The sequence below is a fragment of the Anomalospiza imberbis genome, chromosome 5 (genome assembly GCF_031753505.1).
Source record: "Anomalospiza imberbis isolate Cuckoo-Finch-1a 21T00152 chromosome 5, ASM3175350v1, whole genome shotgun sequence".
In the NCBI taxonomy this organism is placed as follows: Eukaryota; Metazoa; Chordata; class Aves; order Passeriformes; family Viduidae; genus Anomalospiza; species Anomalospiza imberbis.
Window position 1 is genome coordinate 55,399,767 of NC_089685.1, and position 22,140 is coordinate 55,421,906.

Below are 22,140 nucleotides of genomic sequence, written 5' to 3' on the forward strand. Positions count from 1 at the left end.
AACGTGCTTGGCTGTTCTGTGTGAGATGGCTACATATGGTACAGGGAATTGTGATGGTTTTCACATTATATTCATGGCATGTGACTGACATATGTATTATCCTGATCTTTCATATGCTACAGTTGGTTTTCTTTTTAATTTCAGATCTAATTTTAAAGGTGATGCTGCCTCTTTGAATTTCCCTGCATGGTGCTTCTTAACCAAGACAGGGCATTTTATACCATATTGTGATTACTTTATTTCGTGCTGTAATTGGCATCATATTGCCCTTTATCTGGTGGATTATATGTATGGATAGCATCTGAGCATATTCTTCAGTGACTTTCAGACTAAATTTCTTGGCTGACAATGTTCAGTACCATCCAGGAGAGGAATGCATTTGCATCTTCTCTTTGTGTGCATGTTTCTGTTGTTTTTGCTAGCACTCATTATGTGTATTTTGTCATGCTATTTACTTTACCCTGCACTCATGAGACCTTTGCCTCGTTTCCCAGGTTTGGCATTTCATTAATAAATCACAGCTTATGGACCTTCCTGGGGAACAATTGCCTTTTATAATATTCTACAGCAGTACCAGCATAGTTAGAAAGTATGCCTAGCAAAATTTATATGCCACAACACTTCCAGAACAATACCTGCTTCAAAGGCACAGCAAGGTGAATAAGGCTATTTATTGATGGAGTCTATCTGACGAGCTGGAAACCACAGTCATTTCCATAAAAGGTCCATTTAAAATAAATCCTGCTTTCATTTTCCTGAGGGCCACTTGAATTCCTTCCACATAGAGAGAAGGTCAGGACTGATGTTCTTAATCCTTTGCAGCGAGTTTTTTCTGTGCTGCTTCTGTTGTGAATATTTGCTGCAGGGAGAGAGCAATAAGCCAGAAAGACTCTGTTCAGTGAAATCTGGAGGAAGAGGGGAGCCCCTTGCAGGCACCCTGGGCTCGCCGGCCGCATTTCTGCTCTGTCGAGTGCTGCAACTGCATCAGCTGCGTGCGGTCCCTGGTGGGACTGGGAGGAGCAGGGAAGCCTTCCCAGGGAGCTCGCTGTGCCAGCTGACAGACTCAAGCTAAAGGGAAAAGCTGCCTTAGTCTTTGACTGCTGCTTTGGATTAAAAAAGCAACCACAATAAATGTCAAAATACCTTGTGCATCGGATTTTCTTTTGCTCGGTAGATGTTTGAAAATAACAGGTTTGGAGTGTGGTACTCTGAGTATATATAACCACAGCTTGAAGTAGTTCTCATTTGGCTCACTATGAATATATTCAGCATCTCACCAAATGGGCTCTTACTGCCTGCATCGTGGTGTAGGTAATTATCACGGGGGCAGGTAGGTCTGCCATTTTCAGCATATTGAGGCTGAATTACTCCTTTTATTCTGCCATTTTCTTCTTCTGATTTGAGTTAGTATCTCAAGGCCTACTCAGGGATGAAAGGTTTTGAAATGGCACAGTAGTAGGGGTGAGCAGGAGAGTGCAGGTGAAATGAGGAGCAAGAAATTTACAGCTGGGAGAGGTAATGATTGTTCATCGTGGCTACTTGGCCTTAGTTAAACATTGGGGTGCTAAGCTATTGTGTGGGGTTTTTTGTGTTAGGCTCTTCTTGTTCCATGTTACCTTCTCAAGAGCAAATTCACCATGAACCGAGTTGCTTTTCCAAAGATTGTGCTTTTATGTACTGCAAATTTGTGCATTGAATTTTATCTGTTTTGGTTTTTTTGTTTTCCCCCCCTAGTCAGGCAGCCTGAAATCACAGAATGAAAGGGAAGAGGGAAAAGCAACCACAAGGTGAAAAGGATTATTCTAATTCCTGGAGCAATTTGTTGATTTTCCTATTTCCTTTTGGAATGTTCCACTTCTCTTTCAAAGATTTGTGTGCTTCTTCATCCTGCTCAAATTGGCTTGTCAAGTGGAATTAGAGGTTGTAGAGATTAAGGACTGGGAAAATGAACTTGTATTTTAAGGGAATTTCAGAAACCTGGGTGAGAAAGACCATAAACACACAGCTGAATGGATGGGTAGCTGACTTCTACAGGGAAAAAGAAAACAGCAGATATCAAAATTTTACTCTAAGATGCTAATATAAAATATGAAATATTATGGGATATATTTCTGTGGCCTGTTATGGGAGTGGGAAAGGACTGCTTTCTGCTTTAATTCCATAACTGAAAGTCAGATTTCCAGAGGTGTTGGGCACCTGCAATTCTCATGCAGGTTAAGTTTTTAGGCATTTTCAGCATTTCTGAAAACCATGCTTTTTTACCTGGTACAGACCAGGACTTCCTTCCTTCTGGAAACAGAGAGGGAATGATCTTGTTAGGGTGGTCTGAGACATGTGCTGAGGACTTCTCTTCAGATAATCCTGGGTGAGGAAGCCAGTGCTCTTTTCTAGGGTTTTGGTTTCAGATTCTGACTGTATGTTTCAGTTTCTGGTTATATTTGCCTGTGCATTAGTTCCTGAAGAGGTGCTGCTGCTGGTGAACTGGAAAGTAGTTTCTGTTGCTGCCAAATACTTGAAATAGTATTAGTGTGTCAGGTAGTTAATAAACAGTCAGCAGTGATTATCAAAATAGCATTAGAAATCCATGGCTATTTCTATCAAAACTAGATGATCACTAAGAAAAATTTAGTTATTTTAGGAAATGAGTGAGTTACTAACCCTGGCATTCAAGTAGCTGGTGCTACTGAAGATGCTGATTTTTAATTTTTTTTTAATGAGATGAGAAAATAAAACTCCTTATAAAGTGTAGTGATTGTAGAATTTGTGGCTCTTTTTGTAGGAGCAAGCTGATTAAGACAGGTGTCTGAGCCAGTTTTGAAGGTGGTAAGTTACCTTTTGCTTACCAAATGCTTGAGTTTTTCGGACCATCTGTTGACACCTGACTGTTGGCATCATTCACTTGGAAGCAGTGGCACAAGCAGCAGAGTGAAATAACCACAGCTCCACAGTGCCCTCCTGTTTGGTCACAATAGATAAAGATGTGTGTGTCCCTTCCAGATTTCTGCTGGTGACCTGAAGGAGAGCATGCTGATGGTGCATGGAGCATGGTACAGCTCTGCCATGGCACATACGTGTGCACCAGGTGGGACTTGGAAACACCCAGAGCTCCTGTGAGCTTTAGAACCAGAGAGAATTTTTTTTTTCCTTTGAAGGAATCAATCCCTAGGGTTAATTCCTGATTAGCTTAATGCTTTCTTTTTATCACCTTATGCATGACTGGAGAGTGAAATTGACATGCTTCTACACCACCCCTTTTATCTTTTATGCTGTGTGTGTGGAAAGTGCAAGAGTGGGTGTTTGCAGATGCTGACCTCTTGCCAGGTGAGGTGCTGCCAGTGGTTTGATGGAGGCTGGTGAGGAGTCACATTGCTGAGCCTCTTGTAGCTTCATGAGAGAGTGGTACAGCAGGAATATATGAAGCAGGGTTGTGTGCAAATGGTTGTTAGGAATAAACTGAAGGGTTTAAGCAAGGGTTTGTACAAACTGATGGTAGGAATAAACTGAAGGGTTTAATCAAGGGTTTGTACAAATGGACGTTAGGAATAAACTGAAGAAATGTCATCCTCTGTCTGTGGTCTGCAGAGAGTCATGCAGCTTCTCTGAGTCTCTGTGTCTCTTTTGATGGATAATGCACTTACCTCCTAGACCTGGAAGCATTTGAAAATGTGTAGTAGCAATCATTGCTTTTATGCAGCCATGCACTACCAACTTTCCTGGATGCAGCTTTTCTGCACATGCGGTCAGGTGTTCCAAGCAGAACATCTCACTGCCTGCAATGGGCCATCCAGAGCTCCCTGTCACAGGGATTGAAGCCTTTGGTAGGATGGAGGTCTTTATGGAGCTGTTGGATCTAAAGGGTGGAGAGGTGACACTTGTCTCATTCTCAAAAAATACTGTTAGAGGAAGGAATTAAACCCATTTGATTGCCCTTCCATCAAACAGGCAAGCACGTATAAACACCTTCAGAAACATTCTGAGGTAGAGCAGAATGGAATTTACTTGGATTTGTTTGCCCAGCTGCTGTCTTCCCTGAGGTGCAGCTTAGTCCATCCAGGAGAAATGCTGGCCTCACAGCTCTGCTTTCCAGAGCCTCAGCCCTTGGAGGTGCCAGGTGATGTGAACATCAGTCCTGTCAGCACAGTGCAGACTTCATGGATCTGGCACCTCAGACCATGCTTCCTCCAGGGGAAAAGTAAGGAATTGGTGGTGGGCTTATGCAAGCCCATAGTTATGGCAGTTATGTTGAAGTGATCTGTGCACCTCCTGCACTCACACTTAGAGGGCTCTGCCTTGTAGAAGACTTGTGCTTTAGTGGTAGGCAGCAAATACTTATTTATGGCTCAGGAATATGTGTTACATGTAAAATGGAAAGACCTCTTCAGTTGTAAATTCTAGAGTTTCTTCTTTTTCCCCCAAATTGCTAAGGAAGCAGTTTTTGAGATTTATTGCTGTACTGATCATGTTTGACCTTGGAGTGATTCTTTGATATTCTGTTTGAGACAGTGGGACACTTTTTTTGCATTGCCCTTTAGTACTTTGGTAAGTATGTGAAAAGAAAGTTACAAAGCTCTTTTTTAAAATCAGTTTTTGGTTTGGTTTTTGTTTTATTGGTGGGTTTTTTTTTTGTTACAGTATAATGAAGGCCTAATTGTAATGAGTTAGATGTGAATTTCAAAACTCCTCCCTCCCACCAAGCTATTTACTATAAAAATGCTATTTTGATTTGAAATTGGTTTGTCTTTGACAAGATAAATCATTCTAAAGTTAATTCAAACGTGTTTGTTGTTGATGCCCTCCCCACCCAACCAGAGACTACAGTGACAGAAAGACAAGCTTTGTATTTCCAAAAGAAAGCACTGTCTTTAAGAGGAAAAGAATTGTCTCTCTGAATGCAGTGATCTATAATTTCTAGTCCTAGCTATTTTATTTTAAGAAGAAAGGAAGACAAACAAAATTGCCTATTACTCTTTAAAAGCTTTTACTACTGCTCTGGGCACCTGGAAAATTCTGATTCTGACACCTTTACCTCAGCTATCTCAAGTGGATCATATGACCCAAGTAGCTAAACCAAATAAATGGTCCTAATATTTCTTTTATTTCTTTGCCAGGAAAATGGAACAGCTTTTGTATAGGTTGGATTTATTTTATTTAGAAAAACACATGGAGGGAATTTCCTATGGCTTGTGTTGCATGGGAGATGCTGTTGCCCTCTGTTCCTGCAGCCCCATGAGTGGCTTTCAGGTATGACCACATGTAGCACAAAACCTGCTGAAGCCTGGCCTTCGAGGACCAGCTCTTCCCAAAAGCCTCTGCCTTAATGGAATGCTTAAAAAAGGGCACTGCCAGCTATTTTTTGTTTCAGAAATAAGGAGCACCATGGAGGGTTCTGCTGCTCTGTGAGGCTGGTTTGTGTGTGCTGGGTTCCAGTCTCTGAGCCCTGCCCAAGGGACTGAGCTGGCAGCCCTCAGTGGCATTAGCATGGAGTTGTGACTTTTTCTGGGGAGAAAAAGGGCATGCAGAACCATTTGATCCTTTAGCTGAGCAAATTCACACATTTTCCTCTTTGCTATTTGATGTACAAGTTTTATTTGTCTTTCTCTAGCATTCAGTTTCCTTTGCTTATCTGCAATGCTGCAGCCTTGAATAACACCATGTCCTTCCTAGAGATGTTTAACTAGAGTTTTTTTTCCCAATTATTGATTTAATGATCAACAGCTGGAGAAATATTTGATAGCTGGTTTGTTTGAAAGCAGGTGTGTATTTTGGGGACAGAGAACATTGTATTTGCTACCAGTACACTCCCTTAGGCCCAACATACCTTGTTGTGCCTCCTGGACCTTAGGGTCGAACCCCTGGGGTAGAGTGGTAGCAGAAGATGGGCACCATAATCAGGTCAGACAAAGTGGGAAGGGAGAGTCAAATGGCAGGAGAAAAATGGAGTACATTTCCAGATCTGGGTGGGAAGGGAAGTTGAAGTTGAGCTAGAACTGGTAGTTTTGATTCAGAGTTGAGAAGAAATTTTTAATCCTTTTTTTTTTTTTCCTATTCAATTTTCTGTTGTAATTACCAGGCACCTCTGCTCATCATCTTTATGGATTGATGTCTCCTTCAGCTCTGAGAATAATGTGCTTTAGATGCTGTTGTGACTGCATGTAGGCACTAGTAACTGAATCCAAGATACTGAAAAAGTGGATAATAGGAGTACTATAGATAACTGTGGTGCTATTTAAAACACATATTGATAAAGAAGTTTGGAGACGTGAGTTCTACTCCTCTCTCTGCCTCATGATTCCTCTTTGAGCCAGGAGAAATCCTTGCACTTTCTTGTGATCCTGTGGTTCAGCTCCTCTAAAGTGACATCAGAGCCTCCTGACTTGCACCCTTGCTTTTGGTACCCACAGAAAAGACCTGTTGTCTTTCCCATAGAATGGGATGAATATATTTCAGTAGTAGGACTCCAGAATTTCAGCCACAGTCTAGACCAGTGGTAACTGCTGTTGCAGTCTGTGCAAAAGCAAGGCAGTTTGTACTGCTTGGCCCCTCATCATTGATTGGGCTCCATTTCTCTACTCAAAAATTTGTTCAACATTTCTAAATGTAGCTCCCTCTGGCAAAGAGAAGTCAATTTGTTCTCCAAAACCGAGAACTTGCCCACAACAATTAGAAAGTGCTGCAACCATTAAGTGATTCTTGTTGCATCTGTTTCTGAGTATGACAAAGCTTCTCGGGATGTCTGCAGTGAGAAGCAGTATCTGAGCCAGGAGAGCACAGGTGTCTGCCTGGGTGATTGAACAGGCCTAAAGCTACACTTCTATCCTGGTGTCATTCTTTGAGAAGCAAGAGCTGCTTTACCCTCTTGGGGTGGAGCTAAACCTGAAACTCAGCTTGCTCAGGAGACTTGGGTCTCTCCATGGCAGGATGAGTGGCCACTGCATCCCCGGCACTTGTGTTGGCCCCACGAATCACAGTTGGTTTGAATTGCATGTGGTAATTCCATTCCTCCTCAAAGAGTCAGCTAACATTAAAGTGAGTACAAGTGGAGGGCATTAACTGAGCTCAAGTGAAAAACATTAATTTTAGCATACAGCACGTCTCAGATTTCTGACTCTATATGAGTGTGGAGACCTTGTGTGCGAAAGTATCATTTCAAGTGCAGATATTTTCCTTGAAAGAGATAAAATGACTGCATTAATGTGTCACTTGGGGCTAGTTTTCTTTACACAAAATGTGACTGATTGAACAGCTTTCTCTCTGTTATAAACATTTAGGATTGAACGCAGCAGTCTGTGTGTATGTGATATGCATTTGTGTATTTACATACAGTCACACTGTCACAGACATGCTAATGTATACATTCACACTGCTCTATACTTACATATTACCAATATGGGTTATATCTTAGGTGATAGCTGTGCCATGCATATGGTAGAGCTGACCTTGGAAAAGATACCAAGGGTAATAATACACACAGTGGGTAGTGTTTGTACACTTTCTGGGCATATTAGATGCAGCAGGAGTGCATAAATATCAAAGATTAGTGTCTTGTAAAAATTTCTTTTAAATGCAAAAACATGCCGAATGTTAATCTAAGGTGCTTTTTTTATGACCCTCAAAAAAGTTAGAGGTGAATAAAGTTGGATTTTTTTAGTTGATATTGTTTAATTTTGTATTATTGCAGAAACTGGAACACAAAGAAGTTTTGGTTGGCTTGTTGTTCCTGGTTTTCCCATTCATCCCAGCCAGCAACCTCTTCTTCAGGGTGGGATTTGTGGTTGCAGAGCGAGTCCTTTACATGCCGAGGTAACTATTACAATTGAAGTTTTTTTTGCTAATGAGACCACCATCTCATTTTCTGAAAGCAGGCATGATTTCTTCTTCCCTTTTAAGTACTTCAAACATTATATTGTGAGTTAGTGTGTTCTCTGCCTGGGAGTTTTGGCATTACAGCATGAGAGATTTTATAGTCAGCTGAGAGCAGATTGCTTGGCAGGAGCAAAGCTACTCAGAATCCTTGCTTTTCTTTTTAAACACAGGTTTTTCTGTGTGCTTGACACAGCTTAATACAGAGATGAGGTATTGTTTCTTGAGGATTGTCCTCCAAGACCCTTTTTTTTGGTAGCATTATCAAATTAAATTCCTCAATGATTTTATCTTAAAGACAGCAGCTGGAAAGTTAGTCTGTCATGTTTTTATTGGGTTCTTGTTCAGCTTTTCCACTCCATTAGGTGGTCAGTAAATAAAAAGAAGACTTTTGGTGTCTCAAAAGGCTCCTGGATTCAGTTGTGGGATATGCACACGGGCTCCTGCCGGTGAGCTATTGATTGCATACACATCTAAGAGTGGAGATTTGCAGTTGTTGCACAGGAGGAGGAAAATCCAGCCACTTCTCCATCCCCAGCCAGTGCTCTCAAATTCCCCTCAGCTTCCAGCCTCTAACAATTGTCACTTCAGCTGTCTGGGTGCTTCCAATTGCATTTATGCAGGGACAGCTTTGAGGTGTTACTTGTGACATTTCCACAGTGTCCACACCAGAGGCTGCAGTGGCAGTCAGAGGCCATTCATCCAGGATGCACCAGACCATTGCCCATTTGACAGAAACACAGGGTGGTTGAGGCTGGAAAGGACCCTGGGAGGTTGTCTGGTCCTAATCCCCTGGGCAAGCAGAGCCAGTTGCCTGAGACCAGGTACAAACAGCTTTTGAATATGTCCAGAGAGGGAGATTCCACAACATCTCTGGGAAACCTGTGCCAGTACAGTTTGTTCCACGCATGAGCATAAGTGAATGCTGTGTCTTGGATGCTGCAAGTTAGAAATCCCAATTCTTCCCTTGGTGCAGGGGGCCAGCCTCTGTTACATCTCATGGGAACTTCCTTCCATTGCAGAGCTGATGACAAAAGAGAAGTCCTCAGTTTCACCCTGGGTTACTTTGTGGCAACTGAAACAGAAGCTTTATTCCACAAAACATTTAAATTCTATTCCTCAGGAATTGTGCATCCAAACTCTATTCCTCAGGAATTGTGCATCCAAACATCCTAAGAAAAATGCTTACAGATAGTCTTTTGAAAATCTGTATATATTCTGATTGTCATCGGTGTAGGCACTGTCACAAAAAGGCTGCTCATCGGTGTAAACCTCAGGCTGTGGAGGAGCTATTGCATGTGTTATGAGGCCCTTATGCAGTTGGGCTGTATCCCTGTGCCTCTGTACACAGATATGCTTTTTAGGTCAAATTCTGCTGACTTTGTTCACATCACTAGCCCTGCCTTTGTTAGCTGAGGGTACACCTGAAAGTGGAGGGAGTGAAAGTTGTCTCTCAGAGTTATTTTGCAAATGATACCCTCAACTAATGGATCCTGCATCATTTCAAATTAACTTGGAAATCAGATTGCTTTAAATTCATGTAACAGAAAATGAGGAAACACATGAAAGAGCAAAGCTATTAAGGAAACAGTCAGCTGAACGCAGGGCTGTGTTGAGTGGTTGCATTTCTGAATCTCAAAAGAACAACTGCGGAAAATACTTCAGCTGTCAGCAGTTCCTCGTCCTCCTCCAGATGAGACTGCTGATATAATGAGAGGAGGGGCAATGAAGAAGAAAAAGGGGTATGTTTGCGCTGGGAAAATTAATCAGCGTTAACATGTGTGCATATAGTTTGTATAATGCTTTTCATCTCCCTGAGGGCTTTGCAAATATATGACCTACAAAGTAGGTGATTGATAGTTGGTACTTTTTTTTTTTTTTTTTTTCCTTTCCAATTAGAGAGACTGAGGTAGAAGGATTAAATGGTTACTCTGGAGTAAGTCTGTCAGAGTCCCTGGATCTCATATTTGGCTCAGATCACTCCTATCCTGCTTTGCAACATTTGGTTTTTGCTCTTAGCCCAGGCTGGCAGGTACCTGGCATGAAAAGGGAAGGCAAACCCTGGCAGTGCATGGTAAAGGTGGGGACTTCCTTGCCAGATGATCTGGAGAGAGCTGAGCATCTCTTGCATCCTCCAGGTCCAAAATTGCAGGGGTGGTGAGGGGGACTGCTGCTAACATTCATGACTATGGCAACACAAAAACAATGTGATTTTGTTTTGTTTTGCTTTTTCTCTTGGGAGAATGGCAGCTTAGTAAGGATGGCTTTAGGAAGTGCTCATGTTCTTTATTTAGAACAGCCTGTAGCAGTTTTCTCAAGTTGCATATTGAAAAGGGATTTTCCTGTCCTTTGCCCTTTGGTCTCTAAAACTCAGTTAGCAGTCAGAGGTTGCCATGCAGTTTTATTTAGACAAAAGTCCTCAAAGAGATTCAGTGGATTTGGTGATCTATGTTTTTGGGCTTTTGCTGGAAGGCACTTTTCTCTCTCTGTTTCAAGCAATAGCATTTTATTGATACTTATGGCACTTGCATATTTACAGATGGGACAGTGGTGTGTGTGTGTGTGTCACAGCCTGAAGTCCTAATTCAGTCGTGCTCAGTAGGTACCTGGGGAAAATGTCAAGCATTTTCTTTTCAATAAAAGTTAAGTAAGGACCCAAGGATTTATGTAAAAGATATTATAAATAGAAAGAAGAAAGAAATAAGTCTTTTGCTCAATGTCTAATTATATGGCTGGGCCTTGCTTTTTGGGGATTGATGGGTATTTGGAACAATTCCTCTTCTGTCTGCAGCCCTGCCTCAGGGGAGAAGCATACAAACTATGTCAAAATGGTTTTCTTTAGTTGTGTTCAGCTAAACAGAAATATTTGGAGAAAATATTTCTTGTATTTATTTTTCATTTGAAGGTTACAAGCACTTACTTGTTTAAATTAGGATATTCTAATAATAATATTACTTTAGCTTGAAAAATTTCATTGGAAAACAATTTGTTGTCTTTTAACTTTTAATTTTGCTTGTTTGTTTGTTTTTTCTTGTGTGTAAGATGGGAAAACTTGTTTTCAGAAGGGCAAAGGGTGTGAAATATCTAGGGAGTGATGAACAGGATACACCTCTCTAGGCCAGTTTTCCAAAGTGGCATCACTTAAAAAGCTGAATCAGTGAAAGACTTAAATGACCTTTTTTTCCTCTTCAAAATGTCAATGTGAATGCTGCTCAGAACCCCACAGACAGTATAATTGTTTGGAAATGCAGAACAACTGAGTGCAGGCAGTTGTTCTGAGTCTTGAGCAATTCGTAGTCCTGAAGAAGCAGCAGCTCTTCATCTGCGTAACCCTTTAGTGTGCAGAAACAGGAGCAGCAATGCAAACTCTTGGGCTATCCAGGAGCTACCTGCTCTACTGACATTCCCACAGAGCTGGGCTTGCCTTCACCTCATGGGATCAGACCTCTCCTACCAGAGCAATTTCTGTGCTTTCCTCATCTTTCACTGCTACCCTGATACCTCTGGCTCCTGGCTGAGCTGTTGTTTTGTAGCTGGACAACTTCAGCTGTTTTCACAGCCCCATATGAACCAACAAATCAACCAAAACATCACTCTGTGGGTTATTTCCAATTTGCTGAAAGCAATAGGCAATCCAGTGGTACCTGCCCCATTTTTATGGCCACTCGTTCGTGCTGGATATTGCAGTGAGTGGGTTGCAGGGTGCACAGTTATTCTTTCCCAGCATGGCCAATTACATGTTGCTGTCAGGTTTTTTTGCCAGCTCCTCGCTATACCAGGACTTGATGTTGCAACCCTAATTGACAATACTAGGAGAGGAGTCACTGCTGTATACAGGATGGCATATGCTTCACCATCTATCTTAAAATATGCAAGAAAGCCAGCATCCAGGAAAAAGCACACTTGTATTTTTCAAGAATTTAACACATCATGGTAAAGTTTTCCTCATGCCGTAGCAAAGCAGGGACTGTATGAATTTTTGCCTTTGCATAGAGCATGTTTTTAATCCTTTGTGCTAATGCATTTTTTCCAGTTAGTGTAATCCCAAACATTACTAACTTATGCAATTAGAGGGGGGAAAAAGGAACGTGGTACGTGGTGGAATCATCTGTAACTTTTATGAACCTGATAATGTCTGAGCAGAAGTGCCCAGTGCTTACAAGGCAGCCACTTGGAGATGGGACTTACTGGTGCTTCTCTCCTGGGAGCATGTTATGTACTCCACATTATCTTCATTTTCCTAAGGACCAGTTGTGCAATGGGGTTTCAGTTTCCTGTGCCACTCCTTTCCTTTTTGTCATTTGAATCTACAGGTTCACCAGGAACTGAATTTCTGTTTGTCTTTCCAAATTCTTTCAGTATTACATCAGATCCTGTAAAGGATCTTCTGATTTACAGAAGAAGCTTCTCTTTTCATTGAGAGTCAAACACTGACCCAGCAAAGCCAGCAGTGAAAGTCTCATTGGCTCTGTGGAGCCAGTTTATCTTCTCCCTGATCTCAATTCAGTGACACAATTAAGCATTTTGCCAGTTTTCAAGTTAAGTCCACAAGTCATTTGGGATTTGTATATGGAATCCAAATTACACCTGTTCCATTTACTTGAAGCAGACATGATTTCATTGCCTGCTCTGTTGCTGCCATTCTTGCAGGGGCCACGGGGCAGCCAAAGTTCAAAAGAAGTGAACTGGATTATATTCCCTGTAATTCAGATGCAGACCTGAGGACACTGGGAGTGAAATGGGAGACCATTATGTGATGGCAGTAGGCCAGAGTGCAGCCCCAGCTGAGTCCCTCTTTTCTGTGAGGGGTGCCTGTCCCTGCTGCGGGGTGTCAGTTTGAGCAGCACTCTGTAAAAATGGCTCGTGGCTGGAGGCGAGGTGGTTGGGACTTCAGCTGAGGCAAGTGACCCCAGTGCTGCTTCCCCATCTGTGAAATAGGGATAACTCCACTCTACCCTTCAAAAGGGGGCAGAGAGAGTTCTCATTAATAAATGAGAAATAACTCCTTGGAGGAAGGCTAAATGCTGTGAGCAGCTACCTTGCAGATGCATGTCCGAACTTCAGCTCCTACCTTTGGAGGCTTGCCCTGTCCCTGTCAAATACTTCAAGGAGAAATCGAAGCAGCCAACCTCTGTTAATGCAGGCAAGACATGCTGAGATGCCAGTGCTATATATTTTGGTAAAAGGCAGTAAAGATGTCGGAATAAAAACTGAAATGATTCTGCAAAGCTGAAAAAGATGAGCTCATGGCATGTTTGGTCTAGGCTGCTGTATTGAGTTATTTTAACTAAATTTAAAACATGCTTTTGAGAAATGTGTTGTGTTTTGGGCATGTACAGGAAAAAGCTATATTTTTGTGGAGTTATGGGCATTAATGGCTATAGTGGAAAGATTTCTGGTTTTGTAGTGATAGATTAACGTAAAGGGAAAACCTTCAAATGCATTTATTCTGCTCTTGAAAATAATAGAGATAGCTAAAGACATCGGTTTTAAAAATAATTAGTTAATGTCAACTTGTGAAAATAATCTACTTAGCCATGTTGATTAAAAGTGGAATTCTTATTTACAAGGTAATACATTGGCTTTGAGATGATGCCTTGTGAAATTTAATAGACAGTATTCTTAAATGGAGTTTTTGGAGACTTGTGATGGAACTGTATGGGAAATTATTTCCTATTATGGTATTTCAGATGTTGTGACAGTATTTAAATTAAACTGCATACAGACCCATCTCCACTGAAGTATATAAGATCTAGGGAAATTTCTGTGGAATCCTCATGGAATTATATCAGATTTTTAATTTATAAAATGTTTTCTTTCCATAATTCATATAGTAATTAGAAACCTGGAAAGATTCTGTATTACCTGAAAATATTTCAGGTAGAAATCTGTTGGATGTGAAATCTTGGACTCAAACACTCTAATGAAGGGGGTTTGTTTATCATGTGACTTTTTGGAAGGAAGGGGAACTGTGTCCGAATGTTGAATAGCTATTCAAGGGTTAGTGAAATCATTAATTCCTAGTCCATATTTTTTCTCTAATAAGGAAAAATTCTGCATTTTCTCTAATTACATCACATTCTGCCTAGAGGATCACATTGCTAGTGGAGGTAAATAATTTTGATTACTTAGCTGATCATGTCTAAGTATCTTTAACACAGGCCTACATAGTTTTTAATTTAGAGCCAGTGACAAAGTCATAGCACTAACTCATAAGGTACCTTTCCAAGTTAGATATATTCTTCCAGTGTTTATAGTTTGCTATGTCTTTGTATTATGACCTGCAGACTTTATTCCAGGAAAACCCTTCTTAATTCCAGTGAAAATTTGGTGTTTTATTCAGCAGGCTCAGTATAAGTTAAGTATGTTGCTGCTTCTTGGTTGCCACACTGATACTTCCAAACTGTAGAGATTTTTTTTTTCCAGTGGGATTTTTTTTTTTTTTTTGTTTGTTAAATATTATATCTTGATGGTCTTCCTGAAGTCTTTCAAAACCTCTAGTGACCAAGAAAATGTATATCAATTCCATGTCAGCCTTGCTGAGAGACAGTCTTACTGAGGCAGTTTAAACAACGCTTTTCCCATTTTTTCCCAAAACACAGTACCAGTGAATGCTGCTGGCTTACTCTGTGGCACAGGGACACACCCCACATCCTCCTTGTCTTTGGACATTTAGTCCAAAACATGACTGTTACACAGATTTTTCCCTTCTAGTACCATCTGGTTGAGCAAGTTTTGGTACTTTGGTACTCACATCATCCTGTGAAAAACACCTTGTTGTAGTTCACCCAAAACTTTTTGCCAAGGTGTGCTGACTGTAGTGAAACTTTAGACAAAAATATTAGAAACAAAAGACTTCTCCAACCCAAGATGAAGTTTACAGTCAGAGGAGATGGACAACAAAAAGGTTGGAGAGAGCAGCCCAGAACTGCCCCTTTAGTTTCTGGATCTTTTGGGTGACCCAGAAAATGGGGCTTTTTTTGATCTAAGATAGAGCTTGAAGGTCTTTTCCAACCTTAATGTTCCTATGATTTTATGACCCAAGCATGACCTAGCATGCACATACAAGTGCACTCTATTTCCAGATGGAAACATTCTTTTTCAAAGGCTGGATTTCATTCTGGTCCAAACAGCTCCAACCTTGAAAAACTTGACATTTTTCATAAAGCAGCATCTTTGCTACTCTGCCAGCATAGCTCATCACTGGAGCTGTGTGCCTGAGAGTGCTTTTTGGGGCAGAAAGAACCACCGTGGCTATGCTTATTTTTGCCAGTGCTCCTTTCCACGTGTGACTGCTGCAGTGAGGCAGGAGCAGCCCCTGGGGCATGCCAAGCGTGCTTTTTGCAATCAATTACTCTCCATTAGGGAAGTGTGAGCAGAGCCGATGAGTTTAGCAGGGATGAACTGTCTTTTCCCCTGCAGCAACAGCCCTGCCTGCAAGCTGCATTTCAGCTGGCTTGGCCTCTTCCTCTCAGTGCCTTTTCTCTGCTCAGGCTGCAGAGCCGGAGTAGCTAGGACTAGGAGCATGTAAAGTGTGTTGTGCCAGGTAATATATGTGTGGTGCTGAGGCTCAAAAGCTTGTGGGGAGCTATAAAAGTGACAGAATCTGAATGTTTGTGTTCAGCATTTGGACCTGGCAGCAGACACAGTCTTTCTGAAGGGCTGTGCTCGCTGCTTTCTGAAGGGCAGCAGCGGAGCATCATACATTTAGTCATGAACACAAGGGTTAAACTTGCCTCAGAGCAGCTTGGAAGAGAGGGTTGATTTTTATGGAGGGTAAGGGAGTCATCTTAAATAAGTGCTGGAAATCAAGGAGGAGATTTGCAGCCCAGAAAGAGCCTCCTGGGTGAAATGTAGAAGCCAAGTGCATTTTCTGGTCTCAGTATACTTTTGATATAATCCCTTTTGTTGCATTAGCAGCCCCTGAATACGGCAGTGGTTCTCCCATGCTTCCACAGACTGCTTATAGGCAACTCTTTCCCAAACTGATATGTATGCATGGATGCATCTGGATTCTTATCTAGGCTGAGCTATGAAATCTGGAGTAACTGCTTTGATGAAATCGGTAGATTTACTCCAAGTTTACATTCGTGTAGTTGAGATTAAATCAGTTTTTAAAAAAACCCAAACAGCTAGTTCACAAGATCTGGCATCCACAAAATTACCATTAAAAAGTGTGAGGAAAGCATCTTTTCTGCATGGTTTCTCCCACCCTTTTAAAATTCCTTTTTTACAGCCCTACCTGGGTGAGTTAGAAGAGGCTGGAACTGCAGCTGCTGGTGTCCAGGCTGGTTCTCTCAGAACTTAGGTTCTCAGCCTGCTCTGACCATGCACTGTGCAAAGCCACAACTTGGAAAATGCAGTAGAAAGCATGACTATAACATGCCTTGCTCTTCAGGAGTTTTCCACAGCAGCAGGTCTCCAAGCAATTTCTGAAGGAGGTAAAATGGTTTCTGATGCAGGCAGATTCCTATAGCAGAGCATCCTGATAATCCAGGGCATGTGGCTTTGATTAAATGCCATCACCACAAGAGCCAAATGCAGTGAAACTGTTCCTGACTTTTACTAAAATGGGAGAAACCTGATCCACAGAGAGCAGAGCTGTGTGCAAGCATCATCAGTAACAGCCTAACCGTAATGGCCAAAGGAAAGGTTGAATTTGCAATCTAATTACCCAAAATGTGTTTGCAAATATTAAATATATGCTGTTTTGGCTCTAGCTTTAATAGGGCAATACATATAGAGCACAGTGGGAAATAAGATCTATATGCCACCGCATTCCCATCTGCTTGTGCCTCCTATCACTTTGCTTCCTTACAGGTGGAACAATATTAACAAACCACAGAAATGATAGACAAAAATGTGTCATTACCCAGCTCTCTGTGTGCAGTCTGCCAGAATCACATGGCAGTGGCACAGAGGGTTTCCCTGCCAGGCTGCCTGGCCCTCGGCTATGATTCAGGGCATGCCTAAAGTGCCACTTTAATACTGCAGGAGTCTGAAACCATGAGGAATCATGAAACCATTGGCTTGTTGGTCCATTTGCCCAGCTTTTCTGCTGTGTCATGGAATTCCTGAAGTTACAGGTTCCCCTGTAATGCATTCTCATTGTGAGCCCACATGAAATCTACTACCATGTGGACTTGATGGGCTGTTTCTCAGAACCCCAGGGACCAAGGTGGCATGGACTTCTCACTGCTGTAGTAGGCTGTTGCTTATCCTACAAAAGCCAAAAAAAAAAAAAAAAAAAAAAAAAAAAAAAGAAATAAAGCCTAGCAGTTTTACAATAATCCAGTGGAAAAGTGGAAAATGGTCTTAGAAAAGTGGTTTGGGGATTTTGCTTGTTTCCCATTGTTTTGGTTTTGCTACAAAGTATTTCAGAAAAGTGCTCGTGTAGCAATGCTGAGAGAAAAGCCCTTCAGGAGAAATGGTTCCCTCCCTAGGAAATGCTAGAGTTAACTAAGAAACCAAATAACCCCCAAACCTGAAACCCTGCAGCCTCAATGCATATGCAGTTACTACTGAGATGTCTGGAATGTAGTACTTAAGGGTAAGTTTTTCAAGTGGCCAACAAGTCTTTGATGAAAGGTCATTTTGAGACATGTTCTTTTTTTTTTTTTTCCTTTGTGTGTGAGTAAAACCTGATTTCCTGTGGAGCCAGTGTTAAGATTTGATATGGAGTCAACTCCTCCATCACTCTGAGAAGAAAAGTAAATCTATTTGAAATGTTCTCTGTGTTTGTAGGCAGTGGTGGCAGGGTCACAGCAGAATTAACCACATAGGAGGCATTGCCTGGCAAGTTACCTTCATCATCACCTGCACAGGCTCTTTCCACCAGGGTACAACTGCTTGGGCTGCTGCTGACTTGATGAAAAGAGCAGCTTCAAAGAGCTCCTCTGAAGCCTGGTGAGGTCGGGATCAAGGGAAGAGGGATGAACATGCATCTGGGGATGAATCTGTGGTGGGGAGAAGGGGGCTCTCCAGGTCTAGTGACCATCAGGGCAGGTTGCTAGTGCAGCAGCTCCATCTTTGAGAGTTTGGTGCTTCACTGGTTCAAAATGTCATGGTCACTGTGATAAAGTTAATTTCTCTACTGGGACTGTTGAGTCTAGTGTGAAACAAGTGAAGTAAGGTATGACAGATTATGTGGTTTTGGAGCTGGGAAACAATAGTAATATAATTATGTTTTTTTGCTTTTATATGTTGGTGTGGATGCTCTGTTCTGTTTAGATCAGATCACGGGATCTGGAGGAGGTGTAGTGTGATGCTGGCTGTGCCTCAGACTCAGTACTGCTGCTAAGGCAGAAATTCCCAACAGCTGGGACAGGATTTGACATAAATACCAAGACACTGACGTTTGCATTTTTTGTTTTCTGGATGCATTCACGATTCTGTAGGAAGGGTCTGTTCTGAATATGCGAAGGTATAGGGAAATTACTTTGAAAATGGCCTTGTGCTAAAGCAATTAAATAATATTTATTTCAGATAATTAATTCCAAGGGAAGGATAAAATTGAGGAAAGGCAAAATAACAGTGAAAACAGTCTGCAGACTTTGGAGGCATTTCTTGTTGGAAAGGGAGGGATTATTACTGAGATTAACTTTTCAGAGGTTCTAAAGTAGGGTTCAATAACTGCAAAGTCTGGATTGTTTGTTATCAGTATCTCTATAGTTCTAAATGTTTGCATGCAGTTAATGTAGGTGCAATAAATATATATCTGCAAAACATTTAATGAAAAAACAGCACAACAAGAAATGTGTTACAGCAAAGTGCAAGCATAATTGAGAGACATAAATATATAAGTAAACATAAATATAACACGTAACCACTTCTGAAGAATAGGAGAACTCAAAAACAGCAGTGAAGGAGTTCTGAATGCTCAGCAGATCTGATGCTGTCTCTGGGTTTTCCCCATATGTCTATGCTTCTTTCAATGTTCTATAGGGCACCTGTACTGTGCCAGAGACAATGCAGCGGTGCTAATCAGTACGTGCAACAAAGGCAGGGTTATTCCTCAGTGACAGGAAGAATTCTCGTCCTTCTCCATCCTTGGGAAGCCTAAGCCATAGCGATGTTTCCAGCTCTCCAGTAGGGCAGAGAAACCATGCCAAGAAGCACACACAGATCTCCTCAAGTATGGAGCATTTTCCTTTTTCCAGTTTCTACATTGATGTTTACCATATTGTGTGCCTGCCTGCAAGGTCACCTCTGACAGGGGAATTTTGTTCTTAGATTTTCTTACTTCGTAGCATTCTCGCTGGGAAGTTGCTCAAACATCTCTGTACAGACCAGGAAAGCCTGTAAATCTCTGTCCAGAGTGTGGGCAGGTGCAATGATCACTCTGCCTCCAGCCTGCCTGCTTTTGAATGTGGATTCAGCTGGTGTTCAAGGTGTGCCAGTGTTTGGGAAAGGCTATGCTTTTGTCCCTGTTTATTGATCATCCCTAATTCAAGAGCCTTCTGCTCCCTTATTTCATCAAGGAGAGCTGCCTGGACTAAAATAGGTCTTAAGTCTAACACTAAATCAGGTGCTAAGTAGCCTGAAGAGTTCTAGCTAAGCTAATGAAATTTGTTGAGCAATAGAAATTTAAATTCCTTGTAAAAAATTACAAGTAGAATTAGCGATTACCAAGTACAGCAACCAAACACATTGAATTTCCAGCTCAGATGGACATCATTGGAAGAATTAACATAACCCTTGAATTAAGGTAAATAATTAATGAATTGATGTAAATTTATTCAGGAGTAAGACTTCAGTTCAAATTTGGCTTGTGAAAATGCCACAGGTTATTCATGGAGGGCCATGGAAGTGCTGGGGGCTGGAGATGACTGTGTGCCAGTTCATGGGAGGGCAGCAAGGAAGATCTGCCAGCACATCTCACCTCTTCTGGGCTGGCCTTTATGTACAAGTGCAAGACCCAGACAGGCACTTCTGCCTTTTGGTGGTCTCTGTCACCTACTCCTGTGGCAACATTGACTACAGCATTCGCTCTCCTGCCTCAGCTTCACGATTTGTAAACTGGAATTAATAGCAGCCACCACTGGGATTGTTTGGAGACTTCCCCCTGTTAAAATGTCTGTCATTTCCACACTGCTCCAGTAGTGCTCAGTATTACTGTTATTACGTGGTGCTTTCCTAGCTTGCTGCTCAGAAAAGCAGCTGCCTTCTGTGGCTGGTGTAAGCTACCATTATGCTGGGTTATATTATGTATTCGACTGTACTTTTGGCATCTGGGTCTATCATTTAGGTTAATTTGGAAATTGTGTAGTGACTTGAGGAAAACTGCTGTTGAATTGAAGTTTGTTAGCCCAGAAAATATCATTAGTCCAAAAATCCCCTGTAATTGTATAATAAATGCAATAGTGGATGGTCTTGCATATAAACCAGACACTTGAAATATAACTTTAGGTACATTTTGCCTTTCCTTTTTTTCCCACAGCATGGGGTACTGCATCCTTTTTGTCCATGGTCTAAAAAAGCTGTCTACATGGCTAAATAAATGGAGAATTACTGTTCCGACCCTCTTTGCTTTGCTGCTGCTGCTCTTCTCTTGGAAGACTGTGAAACAGAATGAAATCTGGCTGTCACGAGAATCCCTTTTCAGGTAGGAGTGACCACAGGAGTGTACTTGCATTTTTTATATTGTTTAAAGTAGGTTTGTTACATGGAACAAACTTTTCCTTAGAAAAAGTTGTGCTCTTGATGCGTTGATCTAATTAACATTTTTATTATCATAAAATAACACTTTCTGATAATAAAATAACACTGTCTGATAACTGTGCAAAAACTGGTGTCAGCAGTTTATATGCTGATGGACAAACTTTGGTTCTGACAATCACATTTTTAAGACGTGCTGTTTTTAAATAACTTTGATTCTGTAAATTTAATGATAGCATTATGATTTCATTTCTAAAGACATAGCAAAAGTTTTTTGCAACACTCCAGAATGCCATAGTAACGCTACTGAATATATTGAAATTTCTTCAGCAATGTTCTAATGACAAAAATAAAATGCCACAAAGTGCCAAACTTAATGTACCATATTTCATTTTATTTGATTACTCTTTGCCAAACAGCTCTGTTAACAACCTCATTTATGTATTTTCTTGCATTGAAACAGACTGTTTCATTTTGTGTTTTGTTAGAAAATGTATTGCATTTGCCTCCAGCTGCTTTCAGCAGTTGTCTAATTGTGAAGTAATTGCAGAAACGCAGGTGATCCGCACACGGGTTGAGCTTTATTTCCTAACTTATTGGCCAGAGCAAAGTTTAATTTATGCAGCACTAAAAGTATGAAATTTGTTTTTTATGTGTACCCTTTGGTCTTCAGCAAACACTACTGAAGTCGTTGGAGCTCTCTTAGTGGGGCTGTTTTTTAAAAAATCTGGAACTGGGATTTCTTCCCTCTGCATGATTCACAGAATATTCTGAGTTGGAAGGGACCCACAAGGACCATCGAGTCCAGCTCTTAAGTGAATGGCCCATAGAGGGATGGGATCAAACCCACAACCTTGGCACTATTAACAGCACGCTCTGACCCACTGAGCCAATCTCAGCTCCCTCAAACACTGTTTGCTGTTCAAGCAATGGTGACTGGCCTGGACTCACACAGCAATCCCCGTGGGACACACCTCCAGTCCAAACCTGGCCACTTGGAGGAAAGTAGGAGGGTTTCCAAGTTGGACCACTCTCTTACTGAAGGGGAGGTGGGAATGTGACAATTTCATATGCAGATTTTCAGGCATCATATGGTGTTGTGCACAGCTGTGGTCACCCATGTTTAAGAACGATGAAGTCAGACTGTAGCAAGTGACAGGAGGGTGTTTCCTTCTTCTAAGGAGCATTCTAGGGACAACACGGAGTGCTACAGGGTCTGTGGCAGAAGAGAGGGATACGGTAATGTCTGCTTAGTTGGATACACATGGAGTTCTGTCCTTCCAGCCTCCATTCAAAGCAGGGTGACTATTTACTGCCAGTTCCAGTTCCGAGGTCGTGCCATTGCTGCAGTGCAGCTCTGAGCTGGAGCTAACACACCTTTACCTCTAGGGAAGGACTTGGGGTAGCCCAGGGCAGTACTCAGGGCTCAGTGCCTTAGCTTGAGCTGTTTCCCTCTTCAGCTTAGGAGTTTTGGGGACAGTACCAGGAGAGAGGTCTGTCCCAGGCATTTGAAGGGATAGCAGAACTTTTAAATTCCTGCTGGGTCACCTCATATTGTGGCCTGCCCCTGAGAGCAATCAGCAGCAGCTGCTGAAAAAAAGCACTGTAAGAACAGGGCCAGCA

At 41.7% G+C, this 22,140-nt stretch overlaps 1 protein-coding gene and 1 long non-coding RNA gene across 9 annotated transcripts in view; one reads left to right on the plus strand and one right to left on the minus strand.

Annotated features, from left to right (window-relative positions):
- TMTC1 (transmembrane O-mannosyltransferase targeting cadherins 1) overlaps window positions 1-22,140 on the plus strand; it is a 133,055-nt gene that overhangs the window by 69,068 nt on the left and 41,847 nt on the right. For 4 of the 5 annotated variants that reach the window (XM_068190916.1, XM_068190918.1, XM_068190920.1 and 1 more), the window contains 2 exons: window positions 7,679-7,800; window positions 20,300-20,464. In XM_068190916.1, the coding sequence (XP_068047017.1) occupies window positions 7,679-7,800; window positions 20,300-20,464 (287 nt within the window). The remainder of the gene's footprint in view (window positions 1-7,678; window positions 7,801-20,299; window positions 20,465-22,140) is intronic. The other variant, XM_068190919.1, reaches the window with a different exon arrangement.
- Window positions 899-3,228, minus strand: LOC137475021 (uncharacterized). 4 transcript variants are annotated; one of them, XR_010999640.1, is made up of 4 exons: window positions 2,833-3,228; window positions 2,263-2,481; window positions 1,144-1,253; window positions 899-1,068 (listed from the first exon to the last, which is right to left on the minus strand). It is a non-coding gene; the product is annotated as an uncharacterized lncRNA (long non-coding RNA). The 4 variants fall into 4 exon arrangements; XR_010999642.1 differs by having other exon boundaries at window positions 2,844-2,901; XR_010999641.1 differs by lacking the exon at window positions 2,263-2,481 and having other exon boundaries at window positions 2,844-3,214.